Genomic DNA, 13,681 nt, shown 5'->3' with positions numbered 1-13,681 from the left:
ATTGAGGTGATCACGTGGGTTATTCTAATAATAGAAGGTGTACCTTTAATTTAATATATGAATATATTAAGCCAACCTTGCATTTCTCAGATACACCCCACTTAATTGTGGTACATTGTCCTTTTTCTCTGGGACTAGATTTGGTTTGCTGTCGAGGATTCTGTCAAGGACTTTTGTATCCATATTCATAAGAGAGGTTGGTCTCTGGTTTTGTTTTCTTGTGAAGTCCTTGTCTGATGTTGGTATCAAGGCGAGACTAGCCTCCGAGAATCAGTTAGTAACTGTTCTATTCCCTTTCTTTTCTGGAGGAACTGGTGAAACGGTGGTGTTCATTCTTCTTTAAGTCTTTTGTAAAACTCACTAGGGAAGCTATCTGGGCATGAGCGTTTCTTTGTGAGTAGTTTTTATTTTTGTTTCATTTTAAAATTGACTGATTGAACCTTTTTACTTTTATAAGTCTACTCATATTCTCTGTCTCTTATTGAGTCACATTTGATTGTTTCCATCATAACATACCTTTAAGAATGCCCATTCCTGCTTTAATGAGCACCCGTCATCCAGTCCAGGAGAACAAAGACAGATAGTTCCTGGAATTAGAACTGCTGTTTTCTTTTATCAGCCTCTTGCCTCTTCTAATGGATTCTGACCTCTGAGAAAGAGCACAGGAGTGGTCATCATGTACACCCGAGACAAATTACCACCAGCTCCTTTCACTGAATACTAATCTCGTGGATTATTATAAAGTGTGGGAGTCAACTTTTAACACCATTATTGTTCTTCCAGGCTGTTCGACCCAACTCCAGAATGTCCAGGGTTTCTGTAAACCATCTTCTTGGTGGAGTAATTATTCCTAAAAACAAACCTGGGGTACACTTTCAAAAACAAGAGCCTAAGAAACTCAGTGTAGTGCACCGATCTTTTATTTAAACTCTGATTCATGAAAGTTCCCACGTGACGTAGCAGGTTAGGATCTGGTATTGCTTCAGCTTGGCCTCAGGTCATACCTGGAGCACAGGCTCAGTCCCTGGCCCAGGAACTTCCATATGCTATGGATGCAGCTTAAAAACAAACAAACAAACAAACAAACAAAAAAGAAAACAAATCCCTTCTGATTCACAAAATAAATCATGTGATTTGAAAGTAGATCAACCCATGATAATTGTCATTAAATCTGTTGAGATTTGTGTATTTAAAGGCCAACATAATCCATAATCACTTAGCTATTTTCAAGGAAATTCAGCCATGGCATGTCCTATGGCATATGTAGGTATTTTATCCATACGTCTAATAGAAACTGAATGGTTTGCTCTTTTTCAAAGGAAAAAGGTAGAAAGTTGGAAGAGGAACTGATTCTAATTATTCCTAGGTTTTCATCTAACTTCTAATGCTATCATAGTACCTAGAAAAAACTTTAGGTGATGGATTCGAGTCCTGTAAAGAAAACAGAAATGGCCTCAATTTCAGCAAGGGAATTTAATAAGTGAAGGGTTTACATGAGGGGAGGAAAGCTGAGAGATGGAACAGTGGGCGGGAAGCAACCAAGGGCTGAGCAAGAGAGGAACCTACTACCACTCCAGGTTTGGAAAGACACAGGGTAGATATGGTATCACCAGGAAGGCAGGCTCATGGACCTTTGTGCAGAGGCTAGAACCATGACCAGGATGGGTTACCTGGCAGGGACTGGAACCTCAGAGACAGCAGGAGTTGCAGCTCATGCAGAAAATGCCCGCTACCTAGATAGTAAGGAGAGATGCCCAGGCTTCCTCCTCCCCCTTCCGGACTTTCCCTCCACTTCCCGTTGGCTGAACCTTGATAGGACCACGGCAAAGAGACTGAAAAATGGAGTTTGTAGGATATGGGATGGAAATATGTTTGAAAACAAATGGGAAATTACCAGCGCACTTAGTGCCAAATTTTCCCAAAATTGTTGAACTGCATCAGCCTCCAAAGGCAAGAACCTCTGTGAACAGCAAGAAGAATAAATATAAATAGCTCCACATGTGGTATATTATGCTCAAAATGCTGAAGCCAAAGGAAGAAAGAAGGGGAAAAAAATCCTTAAATGCAGCCAGAGGGGAAAAAAAAAAAAAGACATGCATACAAAGATCAGTATGGAAATAATGGTTGACTTCTCTTCAGAACCACTGATATAAATATGATCGATTAAATATTCAATACAAACATTCCTTTAAAAAAAATTTTTTTTATGGCCGCACCTGTGGCAAATGGACCTTCCCAGGCCAAGGATCCAGTCTGAGCCTCAGCTGCAACCTACGCCACAGCTGGGGTAACACTGGATCCTTAATCCACTGCACTGCAGCAGGAACTCTCTCCTGTTTAAAAATGAGGTGAAAGAAAAACATGTTGCAAAGGAAAGAAAGCAGGAGGAATTCATCACCAGCAAAACAATAAGAATTCTGGTAAGTAGGAGAGTGGAATTATATTGTTGTCAGGATGTTATGTACTTTTGAAGCAGTACAATGTTAATACTAAGTAACTTCTAATAAATTAATAATGTGTATTTTATTTCTTGAGCAATCACTAAAACGTACAAAGAGGTATCACTAAAAAAAATCAATAGAAGAAATTTAAAATGCCATGAAAATATTAGATGAATGACAAAAGGCAAAAAAAAGAGGAACGGAGAACCAAAAATATATGAGACAAAGAAAAAAACGAATAGTAAAATGGTAAATTTGAAATAAAGGCTATCAGTGAATGTAATTAATGGACCACAGCCTACAAAGGACAAGGACAAGAGAAAAGAGTGGTGATAGCGTGGTGACTTGTTACTACATGTATGAGGACTAAACACTCCAAATAAAAGCATGACAAAGCCACATACTGTATACAAGAGCTGCCCTTTAAATACAGAAGGAAGTCAGATTAGAGTAAAAAAGATGGAAACATAGATCATATAAATAGCAAGCATGAGAAAGCCACTGTACATATATTCAGACAAAATAGACATAAGGGCGAGACATTGAAAAATGATAAAAGGTTCAAGTTATCAGGAAACACGAAATCATTAAATGGCATATACTTGAAATACAGCTGTAAAATACTTGAAAAAATACACCTGAAAAAAAGAGAATTAGAGAAATCAGTCATCAGTATTAGATATTTAATATCCCTTTTATATATGCTACCATACATGGTAGGGTATATAAGTATTATATAATTTTATATATATATATAAGGATATTAAGAATCTGAGCAAGATAGACAACTTTCTATGAGTTGGCTTTCACAGAACACTAAATTCAACAGTAAAATATATGCTAATTTAAACAGTACCTGGAATCCTTATGCAGATCTGATATAAAATCTTTTCAACAAATTTGAAAAGACTGAAATAAATATGAAAAGATGAAAATCTTATAGACTGATATGTAATCACACCAAAGTCAGGTTAGAAATTGAAAAATAATAGAATATCTAAAATTAATCCCAACTATTTCAGTGTTAAATTACATACTTCTAAATACCCTAGGGGTCAAATAAAAAAACCACAAGACAATGTTTTGTAAATCAAAATAAAATGTGTGGAATGTAGCTACAACAATAATTCAGAGAAATGTTTAGCTTTAAAATGCTTATCTTTGAAAAGAAGAAAAGGTTCAAATCAGTTGTTTATATTTCCAGCTTAGGAAGCCAGAACAAGATGAGCAAATCCAGTAAGTGGAAGGGAATATATACTAAAGAAGAAAGAAGAAATCCATAAAATAGAAAACAACCAACAGAAAAATAATAAAGCCAAAAGTTTGTTCTTTGAAAAACTTTAAAAATGCCTGAATCACTAGCAAGACTGATCAAGCAGGAAAAGAAAACTGATAATCACAAATCACCCAAACTAATAATATAAGGAATAAAATAGGATTTGCTACAGACGGTACAGATTTCACCAGGATAAATGTGCAATGTTGTAAGTCACTCAAGGCCAAAAAGATTTAGAATTTGGATAAAATGGGGAAGTTCACTGAATATATGACTTACCAAAACTGGCACATATGGAATAGAAAATTCAAATGGCTATTTATTAAGTATATTAAATCTGTTTTTTACTGAAGTGATTTCTGTATGAATTTTAACAAACATTTTAAGAAAATAAGGTGGCAAGAACTGGTCACATATTAACAAATTTCTTAATTGTCTAAGGATGAAAATATCCCATTCTTGGAAAGAGGTTCAAAGATTGAAGCTACAAACCCAAAGCCACTTCTATAGTATCTTTAAAAGATGTCGCTAAAAGTAAAAGCTAGAGGATGGTTGGAAATAAAGGACGGAAAATAGCTATTTTGGAAAACAGCAAAAGAAAAGGGAAAGCTGCTGTAATACACATTTCTGACAACATGGAGTTCAAGTGAAAGGCATTTAGCATTTTAAAAAAGAGACATACTACAATACAGTCACCCAGCAAAGTTAAGAATCATAAATTTTTAGGCACTCCAGCATCTCTTTGAAATAAATAGACACTGTTAAAGTGTTCAGATGTATTGACAAACCTACAATCTTAGTTGGAAATATTAATACATTCTAAAATTGACAGAGCAAATTGAGCTAAGTCAGCCCACTGGGAACCTGACTAACTCATCAGGCTCTCTGACAATAGACACATTGAAAGAACATGCTTTGTTTCCAGCAAAAAGAAAATATATATCATTTTCAGAAAGTCCTAAGACATAATAGAAATAGAACATATGTATCACACCCCAGAAGAAAAAAATATATCATCAAAGAGAACAGAGACCACAATCTCTGATCCAACCTAATGACATTAGAAATCACAAGGAGAGACCAAAAATAATCTCCCTGTGGAATTACTCTTGTATTAAAAGGAAGTGGAAATTGAAATTGCAGGCTTTTTAGAAAAGAATGGCAATGAGTAGCTACAAATCAAAGCTGTGGGATTTGGCTAAAGCAGTAATTATGGGAATATTTATGTCCTTAAATGCATTTATTAGAAAATACAGAAGACTGGCAGTAAATGACAATCAAGAAAAAGAACAGTAAAAGTTTAAAAAAAGAAGAAGCGGATTTTTTTTAAAGTTAACTCCCAAACCCATAATATAGACAATGATCAGAAAGCATAGACTTTAATAATATACCAAAAGTTCATTCTTCGAGAAGATCAACAAATATCCAAAGCTTCAAAAGTCTGATTTAGAGAGAACAAGAAAAATAGCATTAAGGAGAAGACGAAATCACCTCAACTATGGCAACTTCTAAAACTAGAGGAGAATATTAAGGAAAATATTTCATATTCAAACATCTAAATGGCATGGGTAATTTTCCAAGAAAGTTGAAAAAGCAAGCATGATGAAAATGTGGCATATCTGCTCCTAAAAACAGAACCTGAGTCGGGAATACAATTGTGTGAACTTAAATCTCGATCACACGACTTGATCGGGGTGTAACTTTAAGCAAGTTTCTCAGCTTCTTTGGGCACCAGTTCCTCTTTGGTGTAATGAAGGTATAATAGTAACTGCTGCCCAGGGTTACATGTACATAGAAAGCCTTTAGAACAGCGCTGGATACATAGTCAATATTCTATCATCATATTATCATATCACCATCCCAACGCCACCCCGTCACTCTCACCAGATTGCTTTATAGCTGAGATTTACCAAATCTGCAGTAAGAGATCATTCATCTTTAAACCATTTCATAAAAAGGTATCACCTTGACACCAGCAAGGAATCAGGAGACACAGGGTCAAGGAAACCCCGTCTGAGCTGTCTTCTAAAGCTGCGTGAGAGAGACGGCAAGCAGAAGTTCAGCAGAAGAGTTACTGTGTCTCCTTGGTCACAGGAATAACAAGAGCCCTCCATACCCCTGAGGTGTGGCCTGCCTTTCTCTCCTCTCCCTCCACCCTCCTGTTGGGGAGATGCTGAGACTGTGGCTTCTGACCAGGCACTAAGGACCAGAGTGATGTCTAAAAAGAAGGGTATTTGCTGCTACACTGTTGGTGGAAATGTAAATTGGTACAACCACTATGATGAACAATATGGAGGCTCCTCAAAAAACCTAGAAGTAGAACTACCCTACCATCTAGCTATCCCATTCCTGGGCAGATATCCAGAAAACTATCGTTCAAAAAGATGCTTGCACCCCTCTGTTCACTGTAGCACTATTCACAAGAGCCAAGACATGCAAACAACCTAAATGTCTGTCAACAGGTGAGGGAATTAAGATGTGGTACATAGACCCAATGGAATACTATTCAGCCATAAACATAATGAAAACAATGAAATAATGCCATTTGCAGCCACATGGATGCAACTAGAGATTCTCATACTAAGTGAAGTAAGTCAGAAAGAGAAAGACAAATACCATATGATACCACTTACATGTGGAGTCTAAAATATGACAAATGAATTTATCTACAAAATGGAAACAGACTTATGGACACAGAAAACAGACGTGTGGTTGCCAAGGGGGGTTTCGGGGAGAGATAGATTGAGAGTTTGGGATTAGTGGATGCAAACTAGTAATATATGGAACAGACAAACAACAAGGTCCTACTGCATTGCACAGGGAACTCTATTCCGTATCCTGTGATTAAACCATGATAGGGGAGTTCCCACTATGACCCAGTAAGGATCTGGCACTTCTGCAACTGTGGTGTAGGTCTCAGCTCACATTAGATCCCTGGCCTAGGAACTTCCATATGCCACTGGTGTCGTCAAAAATTTTAAAAATAAACCAGAATGGACCAGAATATAAACAAGAATGCATGTGGAGGTATAACTGAATCACTTTGCTCTAAGCAGAAATGAACATGGCCTTGTAAGTCAACTCTGCTTCGAGGTAAAAAATGAAGCAAACTTTAAGAAATGACAAGGGCCGTTTGGGATGAGGGAGGTGAGGAGGCCTATGGCACTCGTCTCTACTAGACTGTGAGCTGCTGAAAACAGGCATGACATCCTACTTGGCGCTGTCAACGTGCAGGTGTACTTGGTATATAGACACCCTCCCTGAAGACACTGTTTTTTCATCAAATGTGAACAGATGCCGTTATCGGGCCAGGTATTTGAAAGCATTGTGGATCATGTCTAGGTGATAACTCAGTACCCTCGTTGATAACTCAGTACCCTCGCTGATAACTCAGTGCCCCCGTAAGTACATCCTTGGGTTAGGCTCAGGTGTACACTTGTTCGAAGTCAAGATTTTGTAGATCTTGCTTGACGGGTAATCATCTCTCGAGACAGATCATGTCTCTGAAGGTGAGCTGAGCAGAACTTCCCACCCTCATGGCAGGAGGGACCTTCCTCTATCCACGGATTATTGGCTTTTTCTCCTGCCCCATGGGGCTCACTGCTGTGCGCGTGCCGGTCATTTCAGCACGTTGCGGATTTACATCTGCATCTTCCATGTGGTATATCAACCTCTCGGTGTCCCCTCTCTTCTCACGGCCAGATCTTTTGTTCGTGCAGTGTGTCTAGCCACCCTCCTTGGCACAAACTTGCACTGTGGTCTCAAGTGCCACCTGACCTCTCTCTGGAGGCTTCATTTGAATTTCCCCTTTGATTATTCGTTGTGGTTCATCTTTTTTTAATACTCCCAAACACTTCTTCCTTGGGATTAAATGACAGTTTAAGAGTCATTTACTCCAATGTCATTTAATCCAAAAAATCCAAAGTTTTAAGAGACCTTGAATTTTTTAATTATTTAAAGGACCTCTCCGGGAGTTCCCACTGTGGCTCAGCAGTAACCAACCGGACTAGCATCCATGAGGATGCAGGTTCGATACCTGACCTCACTCAGTGGGTTAAGGCTCTGTTGTTGCCATGAGCTGTGGTTAGGTCACAGATGTGGCTTGGATCTGGTGTTGCTGTGACAGTGGCGTAGCAGTTCCAATTTGACCCCTAGCCTGGGAACTTCCATAGGCCACAGGTGCAGCCCTAAAAAGCAAAAAAAGTAAATAAATAAAGGACCTCTCAGAAGTGCCTGCAATTCTCATCAACACTCATCTACCTGTCACCTGTCGGTGGCAGAATCTGTAACATAATGGGCATACTTTTCACATGAGCACAGGAAGCTTTCCTGTTCATTGGCTCATGCAAGAATGTGAAAAGTCAGGGGCTGTGAAATCTTTGGGGCATCTCCATGAGCGCTGAGTTGCATCAGTCTGGAAGGAAGTTGAATCTGGTTGGATTGTCCTGGGGAGGCGGGGTGAGGATTCAGTGTTTCCATGTGAACGGGAGTAAGAACAGGCCACGAGGTCTTCGAGGGCATCGGATGGGGCTGCCTTGGAGGCAACAACTGCCAGGATGCCAACCAGCAGGGAATATGGCACTGAGACAGTCATGGTCAAGTGTGGGCATGAGAGTGGTGGTTGCAGAGGCAAGACATAAGGAGATGGTTTTTCTTAATGAAGAGCTGATGCTTGTAGGGCAGCTTTAATGAGTCATAAGAAGCTGAGGAGACACAACTGTAGACATATTTTTCTACAGATGTGTCTTTGGTTTATTTTTAGCTCCATTGTCACTTCTCAAGAAATTAGGGAAAAAGCGACATCCTCATTTAATGAAGCTCTAATTAAATTAAGCCAGAACTATTAATGATGACTTTCCAGAATGATAGGAACTATCCCCACTAACCTGTTCCTTTTTGTTTCCTGGTAGAACGTCCATTCTCGGGATTTCCTTTGGAGCTGCATTTCTCTCGCTTGCCTTTATCCTTTTCGTCTGCTTTGCTGGACAGCTTTTGGTAGGTACTTCAAAAATAGAACCTCTTTGAAAATTGTGTTCATTGAATGAAAACTGATTGCTTGCTTAACACAGGGAGCTTGTTGATTTACCATTTCAAGAGATACGCAACCTAGGAGAGAAGCATGTACCCTCCATGTCAACGCCCCAGAGTATAAACTGAGGTGCTAATCTGAAGGTTACTTGAAATGTCGAATGTCACACTGTAAAGTCGTATTTATGTTTATTGGCTTTTGTCAACCTTTTTTTATTATCGCCTCTAAGTTTTCGGAGTATTGATAGCAGCAAATACTGGTGTAATAGGAGGCTTTTGGTGTACAAGGGAATTAAAAGGGAAACCAAATGTGTCTTTGACATTGACTTTCAAGATATAAAATGTTGAAAAATTGAACTTCCTTGGTGGTGGAGCACTTTAGGATCCAGCATGGTCACTACTGTGGCTGTGGTCACTGCTGTGTGTGGGTTTGATCACTGACTTGGGAAATTCCACATGCAAGTGCAGCCACAACGGGGGGCGGGGGGGGCGTTAATAGAAAAAATATCAGGTGTAAAAATATCTCTCATTAGCAGTTTTTTTGTCTTTTTAGGGCTGCATCTGAGGCATATGGAGGTTCCCAGGCTAGGGGTGTAATCAGAGTTACAGCTGCCAGCCTACACCACTGCCACAGCAACACGGGATCAAAGTCGTGTCTGCAACCTACACCACAGCTAATGGCAATGCCAGATCTGTAACCCACTGAGCAAGGCCAGGAGTCAAACCTGCATCCTCACAGATACTAGTCGGGTTCGTTAACTACTGAGCCGAGATGGGAACTCCTCTCATTAGCATTTTAATTTAAACCAATCATTGTAAGTTCTTATGATTTAAATCCTGGTTCAAGATAATAATGCAGGTGTTGCTGGGTGGCCTTAGCTTCGTGAGAACATCCTAAGAAAGCCAATGAGATAGCAGTCCCAAAAGATAGTTGAGGTTTCATTTTGTTCCTTGGAGATGAGTTGAAAGAGGGGAGGCCCCTCTGAACCAGATCCCCAGCACTGGGTGCATCCTAGTCTGATTTGTGAAATCATTTGGCTAAAAAGGGTTAAAATTCCAAAGCATCATCTCGACCTCTCAAGAGAGGACACTCTGACTCCTCTGCCTTGTGCAAACTTCTGTGGGTTTTGTTTTCTGTATCATGGTTTAATGTTTCAAATGGATTGGAAGCTCTTCCGAACCTGAGAAGGTGGTTTCTGACTTCCTCAAATGCGCACGTGTCATCTTGAGTCTCTTCAAAATCCCCTGAAGACTTCGTAGGTTGTAGAGAAGATTGAGTAGCTACCGACCATAGGACTCCTTGTCAAGTTCTAAGAGACCTGGAATTGGTAATGTACAAGGAAGCCTGTTTCAGATTTTCCTTGGGTGGAAGAGCACATGGACTCCCCCTGCTCTCTTCCTGGCCCCTAAAAGGCTTCTGCAGACGATTTCTCAGGTTTTCAGGATGGGAGCTCTCATTGGGTGGCTCCATCGGCAATCCAAACCTTGTGGTAATTAAAGCAGCTCGTGTCATTGTGTCGAAGTAGCCATTCTTCTCATTTTCTCTTCTAAAGAATCCAGTCTTGAGGGGTATGGGGGGTATAGTGTATATTTAGGGTTTCAAAATGACTCTTCTTTCCACTAAGTTGCTATAGAAAAAAAGAAAAACACACACACACACACACACACACACACACACACACACACACACACACACACACACAGCTGGAAGCTAGAGAGAGAACCTCCAGAGCAACTTGGCTGCCTTGGTGGGAATGCTTTGCTGTGACATAAGGTCTCCCCTCTCAGCCACAGTATAATCTGACCTCACTGTTGAACCTTCTGTGCCTTTTGGTCACTCCTGCACCTGCCGGTGGTGCTTCAGGGTGATCAAGCTCCAACATTCCTAGCTCCCAGTTTCTCCCATTCCCCGTGGGCTTCCCAAGACTGACACCCACACAGCAGATGCTAGGAAGTTCCTTTTACGTCTTCGGTGCCTCAAAGAGAACATTTCAAGGCTGCAGATGAACCGATGCTTGCCTCCTCCTCAAGGAAGCCTGTACTTTCCTAAAGTGGTCAGGAAGACTCGACTTGAAGACATCGGGTCTTTCCAAACTTGAATCAGTAGGATCCATGAGTGAGTCTCCCCCCAGTGGCCAGCTGTCCTCCTTGGTCCAGGTGTGATCCTGGTAAACCCCTAGAAGGAATACGTCTCATTCCAATAAAGCGTTCTTTTCACTCTTTAAAACATTTCCGCAAGCATTTTTTTTCCACTTTCAATATCAAACATAATAATGCAGGAAGGCTTTGAGTATAATTTCTGCTCTACCCTCTCCAATTCTGTCCACAACTACATATATTACCTTTGAGACTTTGCTTAGGTCTTTTGCAAGCCATGGTTTTCTCTCATGGAAATTGGAGATCAACCATGTTCCAAGTTTCTCTCCATCATTAGAGATAGGAAATGTTAAGGACCCAGCAGGTTACTAATAGATTTTCAGCAAACAGCAGCTGCAATTATTTTCCATCAGTGCATATTTTAGAATGCCTATTCTTAGAGCAATCCAGACAAACCCTTTTTTAAGCAACAAACAAGAACATTAACTTTTTAAAATTAATGTGCATTATCAGTGTTTTAAACAAAGATTGCAATGATAAATGCTTGCTTCTCTTTTTTAAAAAAAAGTTACATTTCTTACACGTGACATTTAATGTAATACTTTGTGTCACTCTACAAAGAATAAATTTATTTTTTAATTTTTTTATTATTTTTATTTTTATTTTTTATACTTAATGAATTTTATTGCATTTATAGGTGTATAACAATCATCACAACCAAATTTTACAGCGTGTCCATTCCAAACCCTCAGTGCATTCCCCCCCCCCAGCTCCCCAACCTGTCTCCTTTGGAAACCATAAATCTTGCAAAGTCTGTGAGTCAGTATCCTTCTGCAGAGTTCATTGTGTTCTTTTTTTAGATTCCACATATCAGTGATAGCATTTGATGGTGGTTACAAAGAATAAATTTAAATTAAAGAAGAAAAAACTGAGGTATATCACAAATACTCCACAATGGTCCTGGAAAAGTATGAGGTTTTATTGTGATTTGCATTTATTTATGGCTTAAATACTGAGTTTATGAAAGAATACTGAATATCCCAGACTCAAATTCTATGAACTTGCGTTAACCTTCTGAGAACTTAAATGCCAGAGGCAGTATCATAATAACGATATTAAATTCTCCATATGAAGAATGAAATTAAAAGAATTTTCTATAGGAGGTTGAGAAAAGTTTAGCCAGGCAGCTATTTTTCCTCCAAGAGTTCTACTTTGAGTATCCTCTGTTGCACAAAAATGAACAACACAAATAAATAAAACCGATTGGTCATTGTTCAGCTGGGCTTGATAAAAAGGGTAGAGAACCATCAAAATGGACCAAAAAAGAGTGGTATTGAAATGCAGTCATTTGCTTGTTGATTAAAAAAGCACTCTACAGAGATCCGTGTTCAGTGACACATTTGCAAAAAAGTCAGGGAATCTGTTTGCTATTATCATGAGAGCTTGAGAAGCCCGGCCTCCGCCGAGCCCCAGCCCCCCAGCCCACACCTTCTGGGGAGGCTCTCCCAGCAGTGCTCACCCTCCCCTCCCCCGTGATGCCCATGTCTCAGCTCTTGCCCTTGAGGGTGGGCTCTGCACCTTCCTCACGAGCCTCATCAGCCCATGTGAAGGGCCCTTCTTTGAGCGCCATGGGCCTCAGGATCTATGCCGTGTAATTTAGCACTTGATCAAGTACCATCTCTTTGACGCCCGTTTTTTCCTTAGTGAGAGCAACTGCTTTTTCTTCTCATATGTAGCAGGTTCCTTAAGACCAGGACTGTGTTCCTACACCTACTTCCTGTCTGCCAGGGAACTCAGCAGAACGCTGACCGCACGAATGGTCCACTTAGAAGCAGCAGGTGCTAAGTCAGCCCTTCTGGACTTCTCTCATTCCCACGAGGTGTTTTTTTTCCTTTCTCAACTCATGGGGCTCCAGGTAGCACCACCCTGGTCTCACCGACCCCACCGTTCCTCCTCGGGCAGGTTAGGTGTGCTCTGGGCACCAAGTTTGTCCTCTTTCTCCAGGTGCCTTGGTGCGGGGAGGCGCTCTCTTTGTAAATCTGTGTATGAAGGAGGAATGGTGGTCCATGGCCTTTCTCCTGCTGCACTGAAATTCCTTCTCAGGTGCGCCGTGATCTTGCCTCTGATGTGCTGAGGGCTGATGCCTCAGTTAATAATCTTCCAGAGTTCCCTTTATGGCTCAGTGATAATGAACCCAGCTGGTATTTCCCTTTGTGGCTCAGTGATAATGAACCCAGCTAGTATCCATGAGGATGCGGGTTCGATCCCTGGCCCCCTTTCAGTGGGTTAAGGATCTGGCGTTGCCTTGAACTGTGGTGTAGGCCACAGACACAGCTGGAATCTGGCACTGCTGTGGCTGTGGTGCAGGCCTGCAGCTGCAGCTCTGATTCCATCCCTAGCCTGGAAACTTCTATGTGCCACAGGTGTGGCCCATAAAAAAAAAAAAAAATAAGCAAATAATCTTCTAACCTTCACAAACCAACTCTGAGGAGCCCACCCACAGGCAGCTTCCCCAGTGCCTGCTGCTTCTGCTTCCTATTTTCTATTCTGATGTGTATCCTTTTAGACAAAAAAAAAAAAAAATCGGTGATCTCACCTTGGCCCTGTTTTGTTCGTTGAGTACTTGAGACACTTGAAATCCGAAAGAAGTATCAGTCAGCTTGAAGGAATGTTAGGTTGCAAATGCTGGCTTCTAACACCACTGCCCAGACAATGTTCTACCCCTCTCCTCACCCAGACTGGACTTCTTCCGGGATGGCAGCTCTGAATTCAGCTCACAGTGCATCTCTGCTCCCAGTTACCGTGAGCTCTTAGCCTGCCAGCATCCTGGCCCTCATCC

General features: G+C 40.7%; 1 protein-coding gene across 2 annotated transcripts in view; it reads left to right on the top strand.

Moving 5' to 3' along the window:
• The window catches only part of ADCY2 (adenylate cyclase 2), a 426,457-nt gene that overhangs the window by 333,513 nt on the left and 79,263 nt on the right, over positions 1–13,681 (top strand). For both annotated transcript variants that reach the window (XR_014831042.1, XM_021077007.2), the window contains exon 15: positions 8,628–8,712. Coding sequence is in view for 1 of the 2 variants with exons in the window: in XM_021077007.2 (XP_020932666.2) it covers positions 8,628–8,712 (85 nt within the window). In the remaining variant the exon portion in view is untranslated. The remainder of the gene's footprint in view (positions 1–8,627; positions 8,713–13,681) is intronic.

The sequence above is a fragment of the Sus scrofa genome, chromosome 16, assembly GCF_054392235.1.
Source record: "Sus scrofa isolate SSC_HxYL_T2T_F1_AM1 chromosome 16, Sscrofa_HxYL_maternal_Yorkshire_Landrace_v2.0, whole genome shotgun sequence".
NCBI lineage: Eukaryota > Metazoa > Chordata > Mammalia > Artiodactyla > Suidae > Sus > Sus scrofa.
The sequence above is the reverse complement of the archived record's forward strand: the minus strand, read 5'-3'. Positions and strand labels throughout refer to the sequence as shown.